We start from the raw sequence: 17,918 nt of genomic DNA, 5'->3' as shown, positions 1-17,918 counted from the left end.
AAAGGAAAAGTTAAAATTTTTAATGTATTCTCTTTTTTTAAGGATTTCTTCCTTTTTAGTCAGTCGTCGTGTCCCCTCCCCCCCCGCTTCTCCCCTCCCCTCCCGCCAATCTTTGGGTGCTCTTCATCCCATCAGTATTTCACCTATATATATATATTTTTTTAGTCCTTTTATTATTTACTCTAGAGCAGTGGTTCTCAACCTGTGGGTCGCGACCCCTTTGGCGGTCGAACGACCCTTTCACAGGGGTCGCCTAAGACCATCCTGCATATCAGATATTTACATTATGATTCATAATAGTAGCAACATTACAGTTAATGAAGTAACAACGAAAATAATTTTATGGCTGGGGGTTACCACAACATGAGGAACTGTATTAAAGGGTCTCGGCATTTGGAAGGTTGATGAGAACCACTGATTTAAAGTTTGCATTTCCGTTAACTTTATCTTAATTTCTCTACTTATCACATATAAACTTATTTAAATTATGTAAGAAGCCCTGACTGGTGTGGCTCAGTTGACTGAGTGTGGTCCTATGCACCTAAGGATTGCTGATTCAATTCCTGGTCAAGGCATATTCCTGGGTTGCACGCTCAAACCCCAGTAGTGGGTATGCAGGAGGCAGCCGATCTATGTTTTTCTCTCTCTCTTCTCCCTTCACCTTTCTCTCTCTAAATCAATTTTAAAAAAAGATTTAAATTATGGAAGAAATCTGTGAAGTCCTTTTAAATATAACTTTAATGATTTTTGACAGTCTCAAGAAGGAAGATGTAGAATACTGGTTATCTAATTAAAGTCTAACAGCAGCATGAGTATATTAAAGTAATGTAGTCTCACATGCTGGCATATTTTAGGCTCATCATTGTCAGTATTTATACAACTTTTAAACAAGTAAAACCTTTCTGTTGGAAGCTAACAATTATCCAATCATTAAAAACAATAGCATTTAACAAAATAAGTAAGCATTGTTCATACTATATTTCTGTACTTTTTCCCTATAAATTTGTTTTTCAAAATAGAACACTAAATGGGGCAGCTGTTGTTTAAAAAATTCAAAGAAACCCAAGCCACCCTGCTCTTTCCTCTTCCTATGGAAGGCAGGAGCCAGGGAATGGCCCCGCCTGCTCGATGAATCCTTTCCTCCACTCATGTTGGGAAGGCGATGGAATGTCTTTACTTTTGACAATTCTTTCTAGGGTCCTTGTTGATGTCAGAGTGACTTCACTGGCACCTTCTGACTTTTTTCTTGCCTGAACTTCTTTTCTCACCGTTTTGAATATGTTTTGCTTTTCTGACATTTTAGGTGTATAATATTTTGATACTTATGAAAGTCTACCCTTTTTTTTTACTTGAACTTTCTTTGCTTGTGTTGTTTCTGCTCCATTTGTGAAATGTCTGATAAAAGAAGTTCATCCGTAAAAAATAATGAAATCTAACAGTATGGGTAGACTTAGAGGTTATTATGCTAAGTGAAATAAGTCAGCCAGAGAAAGACAAATACCATATGATTTCACTTATAGGTGGAATCTAAAGAACAAAATTGAAACAGACTCATAAACACAGACAAGAGACTGATGGTAGGCAGAGGGGAGGGTGGTTGGGGGACTGAGTGAAGGAATTAAGAAATACAAATTGGTAGTTACAGAATAGTCACAGGGATATAAATACAGCATAGGGAAGATAGCTAATAATGTAATTAATAATAATATATGGTGTCATGTGGGTACAGGAAATACTGAAGGAAACACTTTGTAAAGTATATGATTATCTAACCGCTATGCTATACACCTGAAACTAATACAAAATAATATTGAATGTAAACAAATTGGGGGGGGGGGGGGGGGGACACAAAAACAAAAAAAGTCCATCCTTGGACTATAGCCTTTTTGCAATAACGTCATTATTTTAGGCCTGAATGTATGTCATACATTCATTATTACTGTCTTTGTCAGGTAGCGATGACACTCACCAGGAGGCACTTATTCAGACTGTGGTAGCACTTGCTATTGATGTTAGGTCACATATTTCAGGTTTCTTTTTATCTAAATTTTAAATAAAAGTAAATTTTTTCTCACTTGTAATAATCTTTCCTGTCCAGGGTTGGACTGGTCTGAAGAGAGTGGAGAGGAACTGGAGGACTCGGAGCAGGCCTCGCCATACCAGGTTGCATGGTCCATCCGAGAAACCCTCAGATATGAAAGACACACGTAAGTCTTCCTTTTCGTTTTTATTCTTCAGTGACCACTGTAGCCGATCGATTCTTTCCTATGTGTGCAATTTTTGAAAAACTTACTGGATTTAGTTTTATTGTAAGAGAGATAAAATAGATTCTACCTGGAGAGAAATATACTATATTGTTTGAGGAAAGTTACTCTTAAGTTTTCTTAGTTAACTTGTTTCTGTACCTTTCCCAGTTATCACTGAGGGAAATAATTGTAATAGAATTTTGAATTGAAAGGGACCTTAATGATTTATCTGAGCCCATTTCCTCATTTTACAGAAGAGGAAATCAGGACCCAGCTAGGTTAAGGAACTTGCCTGTGGTCCCAAGGCTACTTGGAAGTCCCATTCTTTGAGTTCTCCTTATCTTTGTTGGCCCTATCCCCATAGTATCTGGAAATAGTGCTTTAAAAAAAGAAAGTTTTTATTTATTTATTTATTTTTTTTTTTTTGAGAGGGAGAGATAGAAACATTGAGAGAAAAACCTCAATCAGCTGCCTCCTGGACACCCCTTACTGGGGATCAAGCCTGCAACCCAGGCATGTGCCTTTACTGGGAATCTAACCAGTGACTTCTTGGTTCCTGAGTCAATGCTCAACCACTGAGCAACACTGGCAAGGCTGGAAATAGTGTTTTTGACGTCACCTCTGTTTTCTGCACGATTTACCTATTCTTTGATATTTAATGCACTGAATATTTCTAATATGCCAACATGTTTTTCAAGATAATCTCATGAAAGGTTCTTGGTATCTACCTTACTGGGAAGCTGTAGATTAATGCACAGCTCCTTCAGTGATAGTGAGGAAGCCAGTGTTGTTGTTTTCTAGGGGACTGCCTTAGAGTCAGAGGAATCCACCTGGTGCAGTGTGCTGGTACTGAGATACATCCTTATTTATAGGGCCAAAGGATAACTCACAAGCTCAGCTAATTATTTTTTTTGAAGAGTACTGTGGTTTGACTAGATATTCAGCGAGATGGAGAGGAAAGCAGCTATCTGCCTCAGGTCAACTCGTAGAATTTTGCAGTTTCATTGAGTGGACATACATATAGACTTCAAAATGTGATTTGTAAGTACACCCAGAGGAGATGAAGCTTAGGGAACTGATTCACTAGACACTGACGTCTAAACCAAAATAACCAGTTTACAGTGAGACATATAATCTGTAAGTAGTACAGATGTTCTCTAAGCAGAACTACATGAGAAGCAAAATGCAATCAGATGCTTACTTGGGCATGGAATTAGAGCAAAAGGAGTTCGTTAGGTTTATTAATGGTCAGTGTCCTTAACCTAGAGTCTGAGGCATCCCTTTGCAGCCCTGGGACTTATTTCCCACTTATTTGTCCTTGCCCTCCCTATCGCCTACACACTATTGGAAAATGCTGTGTTTCTTCTCCCTCTCCTGATGTTCCATTTTAGATGTCATTCAAAACTGTTTCCTTACCATTAGCAATTCTTTCAGATAGAAGTACAACTGAGCTTTTGGATCTGTAGTTTTAGAAGTCTTATCAGATTTGGAAAAATTTTGGCCAAGTTTTCTTCAATTATTTTTCTTCCCCCTTCTATTTGAGAAACTCTAGTTACACATATTTTAGGCTGCTGGAAATTATCCCTAACTTACTGATGTCCTGCTCATTCTCCCCCAGTATTTTTTCCTCTCTCTGTTTCATTTTAGAAAGTTTCTATTGCTGTCTTCAGGTTTGTTTTTTGACCAGGCAGTTCAGAAAGAGATTTCGTCTACTTCCTTTGAGACCAAAAATGCATCCATAAGCCTATCTTATCCTGTATGTAGTTGCTTTGGGTCCCTTAGAATATCTCAGTTGCCATATTGCCATAAGTCTTTTACTCCTTTTTTTGTTTCAACTGTTACCTGTATGTGAACAACTCCCAGATTTTTTTCTCAGGTCTGACCTTTCTTTTGAGTTAGAACTGCTGATCAGATATTTCTTATTAAATATTCTGCCATACCCTACATTCAGTATTTCTAAAATTAAACTCATTATTTTCCTCAATATGTAGTACCTTTTTTTGACTCCCCTATTTTTATCAGATGTTACCTTTTTGCTCTTTTGTTGTTTTTAAAAAGTAAAGTAAAAAGAATTTTACTTGGGGAATTTCATGCCATGCCTTGAGATTATAGATAAGCCGGAAGTCTTAGGAAACCAGGTTTGGAATTTACTGCTCTGTATTTGGAGTTATTAGCATTTAAATAATTGTAATGCCTGTACTTACATTGTGATCTTACATATGTCATTTCTTTTCATCCTTTTAACCTCAGGGATAGGCAAGCCAGCCAGCTATATCTCTCATTTCCTTGAAGGAAGGAAAGTAACACACCTTGAGAATCCTCTAGGTGCCAGGCCTTTCCACTGCTGGTAAAGGATGGGAACTGGCCCTTCCCTTCCCAGTTTGCTACTCTTCATTAGCAAACCCAAGTGTGTGATATTAATGTCGTAGCATCTTAGAAGTGGGAAGCAAGTTGGAGATTTTCTCGTTTAGGACCATTTTAGGGATGATCTGTGGACCTACTCTGGTCTACAAACTTGTTACTGGTCCACAGCAAGGGCAGTGTGGGAATCATGAGTAAGCTCTGAACACGTCTGTGAAGATGTGGCAGCCGATGCATCTTTCCGCCATCACCTGAGAACCACTGATCTAGGCCAGTCCTCCCTGCAGTAATAGTCTTTTCAAACAACAGTTTTGGCAAGTGCTTACCCACTGGCTTTACTTTCTCTAGGACTTGCTGTTTCTCCTCTCTTTTCTTTTTCTATTAATGGCACATCCATCCTTCTAGTTATACAGATTCAGAGTCACTGAGTCCTTAGTGACTTTCTTATCCTTCATATCCAGTCACCAAATTGAGTTAATTCTTTGATGATAATGGCCCTTATATGTCTTTTTCATTCTGTTATCTCTGGCTTTTTACTTTAGTCACTCCCATGCCTTTCAGTTGTTAGTTGTTGACTCTGAAATCTGTATCTCATCCCTAAGTGCGCTCCAGTTTATCATTTCCAACGGTTTTGCCACCGCTCCCTCTCATACCTCTCAGCTCTACTTGAAATTCGCTGGGTCTGAAACGGAATTTATTTTTTGTCCCAAATCTGCTCTTGCTCCTGTTCCCTGGTCGTTGCTGGTGGAAACTGCTGAGTGATTATTGTCCCTTCCATTTCCTTGCCCCGTTGTTACCCCTCATCCTCTCCAGTTCTGCTGTTGCCACTATGGTGTGGCTCCCTATTATCTCTTACCTGGAGTTTTATAACAATTTCCTCACTGTTCTCTTCTTCTGTCTGTTCCTCCGCTCACATCTGCTGATGGTGTAATCCTGCTCATGCACAGCTCTTACTGTGACCTATTTTCTTAAAAATCTACATGGTTCTTCACTGCCTTGGAATAAAAGGTTCAACTCTTTAATCTGTTGTTCAGGTGTAGAAAGTTTACCTTACCTACCATCACTCTCCTACAAACCCCACACTTTAGCCAAACCAAGCTACTTGCTGTTCTCCATCCTGTCCATCTCTGTATCTTGGCCTATATTGTTTTATCCTTGTGAGGTACCTTTTGTGTCTTATCTTCAAATTCTGCCTTTTCTTCAAGCTTCGGTTCTGTTGTCATCTTCTCTGCAAAGCCTTTCTTTTATGCAGCAAACCTTCTAGTGAACACTAATAGCACTTTATCTATGCCTCTCTTATGTTACTTAATGTTGTGACTTTGCATTAACAATACAGCCCTTAGGGCTCTGATACAACTCCCAAATTGACACTTGCTGTGGGACTTGGGGCAACAATCCTATCTAATAAAACAGAAACATGGTAATTGGCGTATGACCGCTACCGTTCCCATTGGCTAATCAGGGTGATATGCAAATTAACTGCCAGCCAAGATGGCGGCCGGCAGCCAGGCAGCTTGAAGCTAACATGAGGCTTGCTTGCTTCAGTGATGGAGGACTCCAACGTTCCCCGCCTGCTGCTGCAGGCCTCTGAGCTGCAACTCTAAGCAACTATGTAACAAATATAGAAGCTAAACAAAACCCCAGAAACCTGCTTTAGTCCTCCATGCTTCAGCCAGCAGGATCGCAACATTGTAAGCAAAGGCCAGAAACCTACTTTCAGCAGCGGAGGCCTAAGAGCTGGAGCCAAGCCTCAAAGCTAAAGCTGGCCCAGAATAAAAAAAAGAAAAAAGAAAAAAGGAGCGGTTGGGAGCTTCAGTCACCCCCAGCCTGAAAACAGCCCTCAGCCCCTCACCCAGACTGGCCAGGCACCCCATTGGGGACCCCCACCCTGAAGGGTGTGTGACCAGCTACAAACAGCCATCATCCCCTCACCCAGGCTGGACAGGCACCCCAGTGGGGACCCCCACCCTGATCCAGGACACCCTTCAGGGCAAACCAGCCGGCCCCCACCCGTGCACCAGGCCTCTATGCTATATAGTAAAAGGGTAATATGCCTCCCAGCACTGGGATCATCGGAGCCGCGAGGCCTCCCGGCACCGGGATCAGCATGACAGGGGGCAGCGCCCAAACCCCCTGATCGCCCTGTGGCTCTGTGTGTGACGGGGGGGGGGGGGGGGGGGGGGGGGCACAACCTCCCTATCCACCCTTCTCTGTTCGTGACAGGGGAAGGCGCCCCAACCCCCTGATCAGCCCTGCTCTGTGCCTGATAGGGGGGAGCTCCCCAACCCCCTGATCGCCCTGCGGCTCTGTGTGTGACAGGGTGCGGCACCCCAAACCCCTCCCTCCCCACCCCCCACGGGCCCTGCTCTGTGTGTGACGGAGTAGAGCCATAACTTCCCCATCGGCCCTGCCCTGAGTGTGAGAGTAGCGGCACCCCAACCCCCTGCTCGGCCCTGCTCTGTGGGTGATAGAGGGCGGTGCCCCAACCCCCTGATGGGCCCTGCTCTGTGCGTGACAGGGGGCAGCGCCCCAACCCCCTGATTGGCCCTGCTCTGTGCGTGACAGGGTACAGAGCCCCAACCGCCCTGATGGGCCCTGCTCTGTGCATGACAGGGTACAGAGCCCCAACCCCCCTGATGGGCCCTGCTCTGTGAGTGACAGGGGGCAGTGCCCCAGCCTCCTGATTGGCCCTGCTCTGTGCGTGACGGGGTGGCACCGCAACCTCCCCATCGACCCTGCCTTGAGTGTGACAGGGGACAGTGCCCCAACCCCCCAATCGGCCCTACCCTGAACGTGACTGAGGGTGGCATCACAACCTTCCGATCGCCCTGCTCTGTGCATGACAGGGGGCGGCGCCCCAACTCCCCAATCGGCCCTGCTCTGAGCCCGACCAGGGGCTGCACCTAGGGATTGGGCCTGCCCTCTGCCACCCGGGAGCAGGCCTAAGCCAGCAGGTTGTTATCTCCCAAGGGGTCCCAGACTGCGAGAGGGCACAGGCCAGGCTGAGGGACCCCCCTGAGTGCACAAATTTTTGTGCACCGGGCCTCTAGTCTATCTAATAAAGAAGGATATGCTAATTGACCCTCACACCATTGCAAAAGATGGTGATGCCCACAGCCAATAAGGAGGGAATATGCTAATTGACTGCCCCGCCCTCAAAGATGGTGGCACCCACAGCCAATGAAGAAATATGCTAATTGACTGTCCCGCCCTCAAAGATGGTGGCACCCACAGCCAATAAGGAGGGAATATGCTAATTTACTTCCCCACCCTCACAGATGGCGGTGCCCAGTCCCCTCAGCCCTGCCACGTGCCTGCTTCCAGAGTCCCCCAGTCTCCTCAGCCCCCCAGCCGCCAGGGCTGCCCAAGGCTTAGGTAACCAGGGCTGGCCAAGGCTTGTGCTGCTGGCAGTGGCAGCAGCAGAGGTGTGATGGGGGCATCGCCTTCCCTTATCCTGAGGGCTCCCAGACTGTGAGGTGGGGCAGGCTGGGCTGAGGGATCCCCCTCCAGTGCATGAATTTTCATGCATCAGGCCTCTAGTTCATAATAAAGATTCCTGGGCCCCATCCCATGGAAACTCTGGTTTAGGTCTCAGGAAGGTCGTGGGAATCTGACATTTTAAAGAACAGTTAGACTTTTCAAATTTGAGGTCAGATGTTTGAATCATTGGTCTGACTGCCCCACAGTTTCAGGTACTGAGTCTATCCTCTTGAATTGTTTAACTTTTGGGATGCATTTATCTTGTCTAAATTACATTGCAGACTCCACAATGTTTTGTTTCTCTATGGTATTTAGCGTAGTAGACATACAGTAACTGTTGAATGTTGAATAAATGAAAAGGTTGAAGTAAAAGCCTTCAATTAGTATACCTGTAGAGAGTGTACACTGAAGGGAACATGTTTCTTAGGACATACACTAAATGGAATTTGGCCGACAGCCTGTTAATGGGCTATTCTGAAGGAAAAGGGAGGGATGCCGCTCGAGAAGAGAAACCAAGCAATGATTTACAGAAGATGAGTAAGATAGCATTTTGTTTGTAGGGTCACATGGGTGCTATTTATTTATGTTACAATTGAATAGAAAAAGAGAAAATAATTAACATGGTCCATTTCCAAGCCTAGTGTGCCTTATTTCTAACAGTAAAAAGTGAGATAGAATGATTGTGATCCCTACAATAAATTTTTTTGTGTGTTTAGCAAGAAAAGCCAGTGTGTCTAAAGGGGCAGCTCTTTGATAATGTGCTGTTAGAATTCACGGCTCTATTTCTGGTATGACCTATCTTACGAAATTATGCTGTTTCCTCATAGCTGTCATGCCACTTACTGAGACTTTTTATTAAGTAAAGGTAAGTAATATATTCTTCCTAAGAGTTTAGAAGACCCAGAGCACTGTCTAATTCTGATATGCTGAGAAGGTTAAGCTTAAAGCATTGGGTTGCCTCTGTTGCCTGCCTTATTGTTGAAATATTGTGCTTATTTTCAGCTCTGCTGGAATTCTCTTCCACTAATTTTGTTAAGTATGTGTTCACAGGGCACAAATTTTAACCCTGTGCATCCAGCTATCCTTCCTCCCCGTGTTTCCCTTTTCTAAAAGGAGCCTCACAGGTAATCAGGTTTTCACTTCTCTCTTGGCACCTTCCAGGTCAGATGACGATGACACGGAGAGTAGGAGCTCCAGGGTGACCCAACTTTGCACTTACTTTCAGCAGAAATATAAGCACCTCTGCCGCCTGGAGCGGGCAGAATCCCGTCAAAAGAAATGCCGGCACACGTTTAGGAAAGCCTTGCTGCAGGCGGCCAGTCGAGAACCAGAGTGCGCTGGCCAGTTAATCCAAGAACTGCAGAGAGCTGCGTGCCACCGAACCAGGTCAGAGCCGTGCGCGGCGCCCACTTCTAAGGAACCTGTCCTCTCTTTTTTGTACTTTGTGAGAAGATAGCTGAGACACGATGGGCTGTGGGCACTTAAGTCTGAAATATTTATGCATTGTATTTTGGTTTTGTTGCTCAAATAAGGTTCTACATGGATGGCAAAATAATACTGCATGAGCCGACATTAAAATTAAAGCATTACTGCCCAGCTGGGGGCTGTAGGTTCAATCGAACCCTGTCAGGGCCCAGACCAGAAGGCAGCCGATCGCTGTCTCTCTCACTTTGGTGCCTGTCTGTCTCTTTCTGTCTCTCTCCTCTCTCTCCCCCTTCCTCTCTCTAAGCATGCTCTCCTGTGAGAATTAAAAAAAATTAAAGCATTGCTGTATTTTTCTAGAGTTTGATTAGAATTTATTCAGTAAAGGATAAGAGAATGTTACCTATCTTTAAAAAAAATACAGTGCCTAGAAATTTTGTATGTTATTTAAAAGTAATATTCATAGTTTTTACTATGAAAGTGGCATTTTACATTTTTTATTTTAAAAAATTTTTTATTTGAAATGTGTTTCTGTTAATATCTACATTGTATGTTTAAATATTTTATTAACACTGGATGTTTTGGCGGGGGGAGTCACTGTTTATAGTGCAGATACTTGTGTTACTGTGAAAAATATATAAAAAGGGCAGTGCCTGGCCAGTGTGACTCAGTTGGTTGAGTGTCAATCCATGAACCAAGGGGTCACCAGTTAGATTCCAGGTCAGGGCACATATCTGGTTTGTGGGCTCAATCCCCAGTAGTGGCCATAAAGGAGGCAACCAGTCAATGATTCTCTCTCATCATTGATGTTTCTATCTCTCTCCCTCTCCCTTCCTCTCTGAAATCAGTAAAAATATATTTAAAAATAAAGTAAATATTTTTAAGCGGGGAATCTCCATAAATAATAATATCATCATTCACAAAACAGAACGAGCACTATGAACATTTTTATTCTATTTCCTTCTAGTCTCTCCCCCCCCCCCCTCTCTCTTTCTCTGTGTGTGTGTGTGTGTGCACGCGTGTGTGTGAATCTCCAGTGAGCCATGTATTATTTGTATTAAAAAGCAAAATTGAGATCATGCTATATGTATTTTATTCTTTGCTTTTTTTCCACTGAATTATGACCTCCTTTTTACTTTAAAACATGACTTTTAATGGTTTCATAATATGAATGTCAGTCTTTACATTTTTTCATTTTTATGTATGTAATTAAGCAAAATTAGATCTATATTGTCTTAAGAGTTATGTGTCCATTTTTCCCCTTAAAAATATAGCCATTCCCCAATGTCCTTAGATTGTTTTGAAAATATGATTTATAATGTTTATATAATATTTTATTGATAAAAACATCTTATTTAACTAGCGAAATAATTTTCACATTTAGAAGGCTTCGTTCTGTATTGAGTATTATTTCACACTTTTTAGTTATTACATTTTCAGATAACCTTGAATATATATAGTATGTAACATTTTAGGAATTTATATCTAAATTTTAGTAGTGGTTGTCTCCAGATAGTAGGCTTGACTGCTTATTAGGTATCATACTGTATTTGATGGTATTTTAGATGTGTTATCTTTTCTTATCTCTACTTTACAGGTGAGGCAGTTGAGACTTATGTAAGGCTAAGTAACTTGACACAGTCACACAGCTAGTAAGAGGGAGAGCTGATTTTCAGAACCAGGTCTGATTCATCTAGTCTCATGTTCTTCATCACTTTTCTCTACAATCTTCTTTCTGAAGTAAAAGGAATCAAAATATCACTTTAATAAGAAGAAAACAGATAGGCATAGTTAAAACTGATTTTTTCTTTTGTTAGTAGATTAGGGAAACTGTGGAACTGGTCATTGTAACCCATATTTACATTTATTTCGTGAATGTAAAGAGGTAAAATGTTGGTATTACTTTATAGTAACATAGTGTTGAAAAATTGTCCTGCATTCTTAAAGCATTTTTTAAAAATTAATTTTTTTTCCCTTCCTTAGCATAAGCCGGACCAAGTTGAGGGAGGTGGAACCAGCAGCATGCAGTGGCATGGTGAAGGGTGAACAGTGCACTAACAAGGCCCTTCCATTCACCAGACATTGTTTCCAACGTATCCTACAAACTAAATTGAGTGTGCATTTAAGTCTTGACTCCTTCAGGGCTGAGTGTTTCATTCTTTTTCTTTCTTAAAAAAAATATATTATTGATTTCAGAGAGGAAGGGAGAGGGAGAGAGAGATAGAAACATCATTGATGAGAGGGAATCATTGATCAGCTCCTCCTACACATCCCCTCCTGGGGATCGAGCCTGCAACCCGGGCATGTGCCCTTGACCAGAACGGAACCTGGGACCCTTCAGTCTGAAGGCCGATGCTCTATCCACTGAGCCAAACTGGCTAGGGCTGAGTGTTTCTTAAGCCAAGTGAATGACTTTTGTAAACATCTCTATTTAATATTTAAAATAATTTTTATATAACTTCTAATTTCCATGATGTCCTCTGGGTAATTTTTTCTGCTTATATCATTGCAGTTGTTCATTCTAGAATCACATTGCAATAAGCAAAATTGACAGCAACTAGCGGGTTCTTCCAGTGGCTGTCACTTGATTAAATTTTGTTAACAGAATTTCAATCCTTCCAATGGTTCTAGATAATTTGTAACAAGTAGCTGTAACATTGATTGATGGAAAAATCAAATCATATTATTAAGAAACTGTTTTTAATCTTCTAAGAAACATACAGTTTTACAGTGTGCCTTTTGCTGTGGTTTTAGTTTGCTAATTGTACTGAGTACAGCGCTGATTTGAAATGAATAAAATGTAAACATCACTAAGAAAGAAAATACCTTCAGACAGAAAATACTTGAAGAAAACTTACAGTAAGGGCTTCAGGCTGGTTATGAAATCTTATTGCTCTCACTTTTGTTAAACATTTAAAAAGAGTAGCACTTAAAAAATTTATATGGTAACAGTTACTTAATGTACTACCTGACTTTTGCCCTCCGTTCTATTCTTGGGGTTGTATTTTCACAACTTTTTAGCAGCAGTTTCTGTGCAGTAAAGGCTTATGAAGGGTCTTAACTATAAAAGCATAAGGGAAATAAGATACTTTCTTAATAGATATAAACTAAATTTCGGGGAAATGTAGTTAGTGGCTAAAAGTATGGATTCTTAAAAATGTTGGCCCTGACTGGTTTGGCTCAGTGGATAGACAATCAGCCTGCGGACTGAAGGGTCCCAGGTTTGATTCCAGTCAAGGGCATGTACCTTGGTTGCGGGCACATCCCCTGTGTGGGGTGTGCAGGAGGCAACTGATCGATGCTTCTCTTTCATCGATGTTTCTAACTCTATATCCCTCTCCCCTCCTCTCTGTAAAAAATCAATAAAATATGCTTTTTAAAAAATTTTAAAAAAATGTTGGTGCTATAGAGCTGATGTTCCAATTTTAGTAGTATAGTTTTGATTTAAAAGGAGTTTTTTTTAAGTTGTAAGTTTGAGTTTAGTGTTGGAAATATGAGGTGAAAAATCCAAATTTGGGTAGATGAGATTTTTTTTAGAATTATATCTATAGCTAACTAATTATGTTGTATTCTTTATTTTTTCAATATCAGTATATATTAAATATTTTGTATTAGTTTCAGATGTTTTTATTCTTCTTGGTAAGTATCATATTTGAGGAAGTTTTCCTTATAAGAAAGTATTGTTATTTTTAACCATTATAGTGGAACTTCTGGGAGGTTGCATGCTAAGAAGGAAATGACCTTGCTTCCCCAATAACAGAAATCAGAATGACCATAAAGGAGACGAGTATTTAGATGCCCGTTGCAAAATAGACTCCTTCAGGCGTATCTCCTGATAAATAATGATAAAACTATCATTGTTTTCCCTCTCAGGAGTTGGGTTGGTTCTTTAGCTTTTATAAATACTAAAATTTATACTTACTAAGCACAAGTGAGGAAAGAAGAAAGTTTTACATAAAAATTGAAAAGTTAAGTAGAGTTGCAATGTGTTGGATTCCTAACTTAAAAACCCCAGACATCCTCTTGAACCGCTCTCAGCAGCTCTTCTCAAGCTGCACGGCCAAGTTTGCAGATGGACAGCAGTGCTCTGTGCCTGTCTTTGACATCACACACCAGACACCCCTGTGTGAAGAACATGCCAAAAAAATGGTAAGTCCAGATTTTATTTTCTGCAGCAGAGGCTTTCAAACTTTTGATAGCTTTCCATAAAAGGAAGTATTTTGTGACTTAGTACAAACTATGTATATGAATCACTGAAATAAGTTTTATGAAACAATACTTTTAGTACCTGATATTTGCTAGGCTGTTCTATTTTACTAAAAACAATTATTGGTCTTGACTCATTGAATTAATTTCATACTCTCCTTTATAAACAGCAACAATGTTTTAGCAGTTTCTTAAATATGGGTATTTTATTTACTATCTATTCCTATTCTATACCTCTCTTCTCCTTAAGTTATATTTTCTTCTACCTAGCAGATTTCCCATGCTCCTTTTTGTCCTATTTCTCTAGGTTTTTGTTGTTTTAGATACAGTTCTCTGAATGTTTTGGCTCTTTGTTAAAATTTTGGCCAAAAGCCAAACCTTGCTGTGTTTGTATTGAACAGTCATTATTTTTGTTAATGGTAGTGTTATAAGTCTTAAGTAATTAAGAATAGTTTAGAGGAAAGATGAGTCTGAATTAGTGACCTATCTGATTATGCAATCATTTCAAATACATGCACTTTTATTGTTTTCACCCATCAGACACTTAATGAGTTCTTCTGCTATGTGCAAGGTATTGTTAAAACATATGTACTACAATGCTGAGGGAACAGTTCTTGCCCACTGTAAGCACGCTACAGTTTCAGGGCTCCCTGATTGAGAACAGAGCCAGTGATCTTTTGGTGCTTGGGACGCTGCTGAACCAACTGAGCCACACCGGCCAACGCAGTTACTATTCTTTCAATACTATTGTCTATTCTTTGTTTATTTATTTAGTTGTGTTATTGCTGAACTCATCCAATCGAAGGTGACAGTGGTTGTAAAAACCACTTTTTGTATGTACCACCAAGGAAGAAAAGGTTCTACACAGTGCGTTTCTTACACTTACGGTTTGTTAGACATGGATTCTGTATCGTTCTTGCTTTCAGCTGGATTATTTGACCTGTGGAAGGTAGTATTTTCTACTGACATTAGCTGTAATCCAGCTTCCTCTCCTTGGTGGTTGTTTTCCCTTCTCATTGGGATTTTGCTTTGCAAAAAAAAAGGCATTGTGGTCAGTTCTTCAATACTGAATGTTTTTGCTTCACTAATAATAATTTATACCCTGCTGCTCTTTGTGTTTTTCTGCATACACAATAGTTTTTCCTCTACATGTAAAACCAGCAGTGCATTTACGTTAATTCAAACAGTGACGATACAAAAAGCTGTGACCAACTTTGCACATGTGTGCTACTCCTCTCATCAAAAATCATTCCCCTTTGCCTATAAAATAAGTTTAAAATCTTTAGTAGGGTATTCAAAGTCATACATGATCTGGTATCAAACTTCTTTATAGCTTACTTCTGTACTTCATCCTCCATTCTGCCCCAAGTACCAGTCAAACACAATTATTTACTGTTCTTTTTGACTGGTTTCTGCTATTTTCTTTAGCCTAGAAAGGTCTTCCCCTCAACCCCAAGGACTTAAAAATTTTACTTGTCTTTTAATCCCACAAAACTAAAAGTAATTGATTTTTCTTTCGTTTTCCCAGAGGTGTTTATGTCACTATTACCCAATTTTCTCTACTGTATTTATGTATGTATTCATGTTTTTGCCATGACAGAGTAAGTCCTTTGAAACTGCAAATTAAATTTTAAAATATTTTATGCCACAGCACCCATCACAATGTCTTTAAATGTGGGAGAATGATATGTATATATTGAATTGATTTGCATTATATAAAAAATGGGGTTTTTAATTCATTTGTTTATTATACGTAATTTTAGGTATTTAGTGTATTTAGGCATTATGTAAAATATTAAAAGATATAAGTATTTTTTTTTAGGTAGCTGTTAGATTTTCCCCAAATAATCTCAGTTTAAAAATACCCCTTTATTCATTTCAAAGGATAATTTCTTGAGAGGAGATAGCTCCCGGAAAGTTCAGCACCAGCAGCAGAGGAAACCCAGGAAAAAAACCAAGCCTCCTGCACTTACCAAAAAACACAAGAAGAAGCGAAGGCGTGGACCTCGTCGACCCCAAAAGCCCATTCCCCCTGCAGTACCCCAAGGGAACCTCAGCATGCCCACCAGCGTCTCACTGCCAGTGGAGGCCTCTCAGATCCGGTCAGTGTCGTGCCCGAGTTCACGGGTTCCAATTGTTCTCAGGACACCTCGGTTCATTCACTTCTCTAGTGCTGGAGCTAGGCTACAATACACCATTTGGTGCATCAGCCTAAACTTTTTAGTTTTCAGCACAATTTTTACCAAATATCTGATTGGGATATATCTGAAATAAAGCTTTTGTTTAAAACAAAGAGAGCAGATGTTGAAATTGAGGATTTAATTGTCTACTCTTAGACTTTTCTGTTCTACAGAAATTCCATATCTGTCCCAGCAGAAGTATTCCATCAGAAATTTGATGCATTATTAGTTTTGGCAGGGGTAAGCATTTGACCATATGAATGAGGCTTCTGTTTCAGCTAAGCATTTTAGTTTTATCTGTTTATTTCACTTTTAAATATTATTATATTGACCAGACTTGAAATCCTATAAAAAGTATTGACACACTTGATATACCAAACTGTAATTTATTCTAATTTGAAGTAAAAAATATTATTTTGAAATGGTTGTCTCAATACATGAGTAAAGGTTGTAGAAATATGTGACTATATGTGGTGAGGTCTGTTTGCTTTCAAATTTCCTTCTTTTAAAGTAGAAAGGAGGCATTTTGAGTTAGGTTTTCCCGATTTCTTGCTTGAGGACCCTGTCTGGGGGGCATGGTGTGAAGGCCAAGGGGAGTGGTGGGGCAACCATGTCCTCTTCCCCAGGAGCCCGTCCACGCCAGAGCTGAGTGCTGATGAGTTGCCGGATGACATTGCCAATGAGATCACTGACATTCCACACGACTTGGAATTGAACCAGGAGGACTTCTCGGACGTCCTGCCACGGCTGCCTGATGACTTACAGGATTTTGATTTTTTTGAAGGTATTGTCAATATTGTTAGTCAAGAAAAGTGAGTTTTAGCCCTAGCTGGTTTGGCTCAGGGGATAGAGCGTCAGCCTGTGCACTGAAGGGTCCCAGGTTCGATTCCGGTCAAGGGCCCATGCCTGGGTTGCAGGCTTGATTCCCAGTAGGGGGCGTGCAGGAGGCAGCCGATCAATGATTCTCTCTCATCATTGATGTTTCTATCTCTCTCCCCCTCTCCCTTCTTCTCTAAAATCAATAAAAAATATATTTTAAAAAATGAGTTTGTAAAAAGGGAAATAGTTTTTTGAGATGTGTTTGAAATATTCATTCTCAACATAGAATGCCTTCCACTGTAGATAGAGAATATGAAGCTGCATAAGCCAGTTTCTCCTTTTCAGAAAGTAAGGATTATGCAATTTGTTCAACCCCATATAGACTTAGTAGGTGGATAGTTCAATAGCCATGTTAAAACTTCACTCCTTTAAAATGAAGTAATTTTACTCGAGTTAATTTATTTTAAATATGTTTTTATTGATTTCAGAGAGTGGAAGGGAGGGGGAGAGAGAGATAGAAACATCAATGATGAAAGAGAATCATTGATCAGATGCCACTTGCCTGCCCCCCCGCTGGGGATTGACCCTGCAACACAGGCATGTGCCCTGACCAGGAATTGAACTGTAACCTGGTTCATACACTCAACCACTGAGCCGCACTGGCCAGACTTGAGTTTACTTTTGAGCAAAGACATTTCAAACTTGAGTTTATTGAAGGCATTTAGTTCTTGTTCTGATTTTAATACTCTACCCTGTACTTTAGTTGAAATATACTTTTCCAAAGCAGTTTGCTTAATCCAGTGGTTCTCAACCTGTGGGTTGCGACCCCTTTAGCGGTTGAACGACCCTTTCACAGGGGTCGCCTAAGACCACCCTGCATATCAGATATTTACATTACAATTCATAACAGTAGCAACATTACAGTTATGAAATAGCAACAAAAATAATTTTATGGTTGGGTCACAACATGAGGAACTGTATTTAAAGGGCCAGAAGCTTGAAAACCACTGGCTTAATCCCACCAATTATCTGGTGTTTTCATGGGGAATCTTTTACACTTCGACTGTTTCTTTCACTATTAAAAGCTGGATATTTTTGTGGTGAATTAATCAAGCTTCTAACCATAGATTTTTTAAAAATATTGATAATAAAATCAGGGTAGGCCCATCAGCTTCCATATTACAAACATTAGTTACAAATGGAA

At 40.4% G+C, this 17,918-nt stretch overlaps 1 protein-coding gene across 5 annotated transcripts in view; it reads left to right on the top strand.

The window, feature by feature from the left end:
- Nucleotides 1–17,918, top strand: part of INO80D (INO80 complex subunit D) — a 58,005-nt gene that overhangs the window by 28,054 nt on the left and 12,033 nt on the right. For 4 of the 5 annotated variants that reach the window (XM_036318848.1, XM_036318849.1, XM_036318851.1 and 1 more), the window contains exons 5-10: nucleotides 2,099–2,207; nucleotides 9,249–9,473; nucleotides 11,493–11,602; nucleotides 13,525–13,658; nucleotides 15,600–15,817; nucleotides 16,522–16,679. In XM_036318848.1, coding sequence (XP_036174741.1) covers nucleotides 2,099–2,207; nucleotides 9,249–9,473; nucleotides 11,493–11,602; nucleotides 13,525–13,658; nucleotides 15,600–15,817; nucleotides 16,522–16,679 — 954 coding nt within the window. The remainder of the gene's footprint in view (nucleotides 1–2,098; nucleotides 2,208–9,248; nucleotides 9,474–11,492; nucleotides 11,603–13,524; nucleotides 13,659–15,599; nucleotides 15,818–16,521; nucleotides 16,680–17,918) is intronic. The other variant, XM_036318850.1, reaches the window with a different exon arrangement.

Source organism: Myotis myotis, unplaced genomic scaffold (genome assembly GCF_014108235.1).
Source record: "Myotis myotis isolate mMyoMyo1 unplaced genomic scaffold, mMyoMyo1.p scaffold_m19_p_8, whole genome shotgun sequence".
Lineage (NCBI taxonomy): Eukaryota > Metazoa > Chordata > Mammalia > Chiroptera > Vespertilionidae > Myotis > Myotis myotis.
This window is presented reverse-complemented; position numbering and strand designations above follow the sequence as displayed.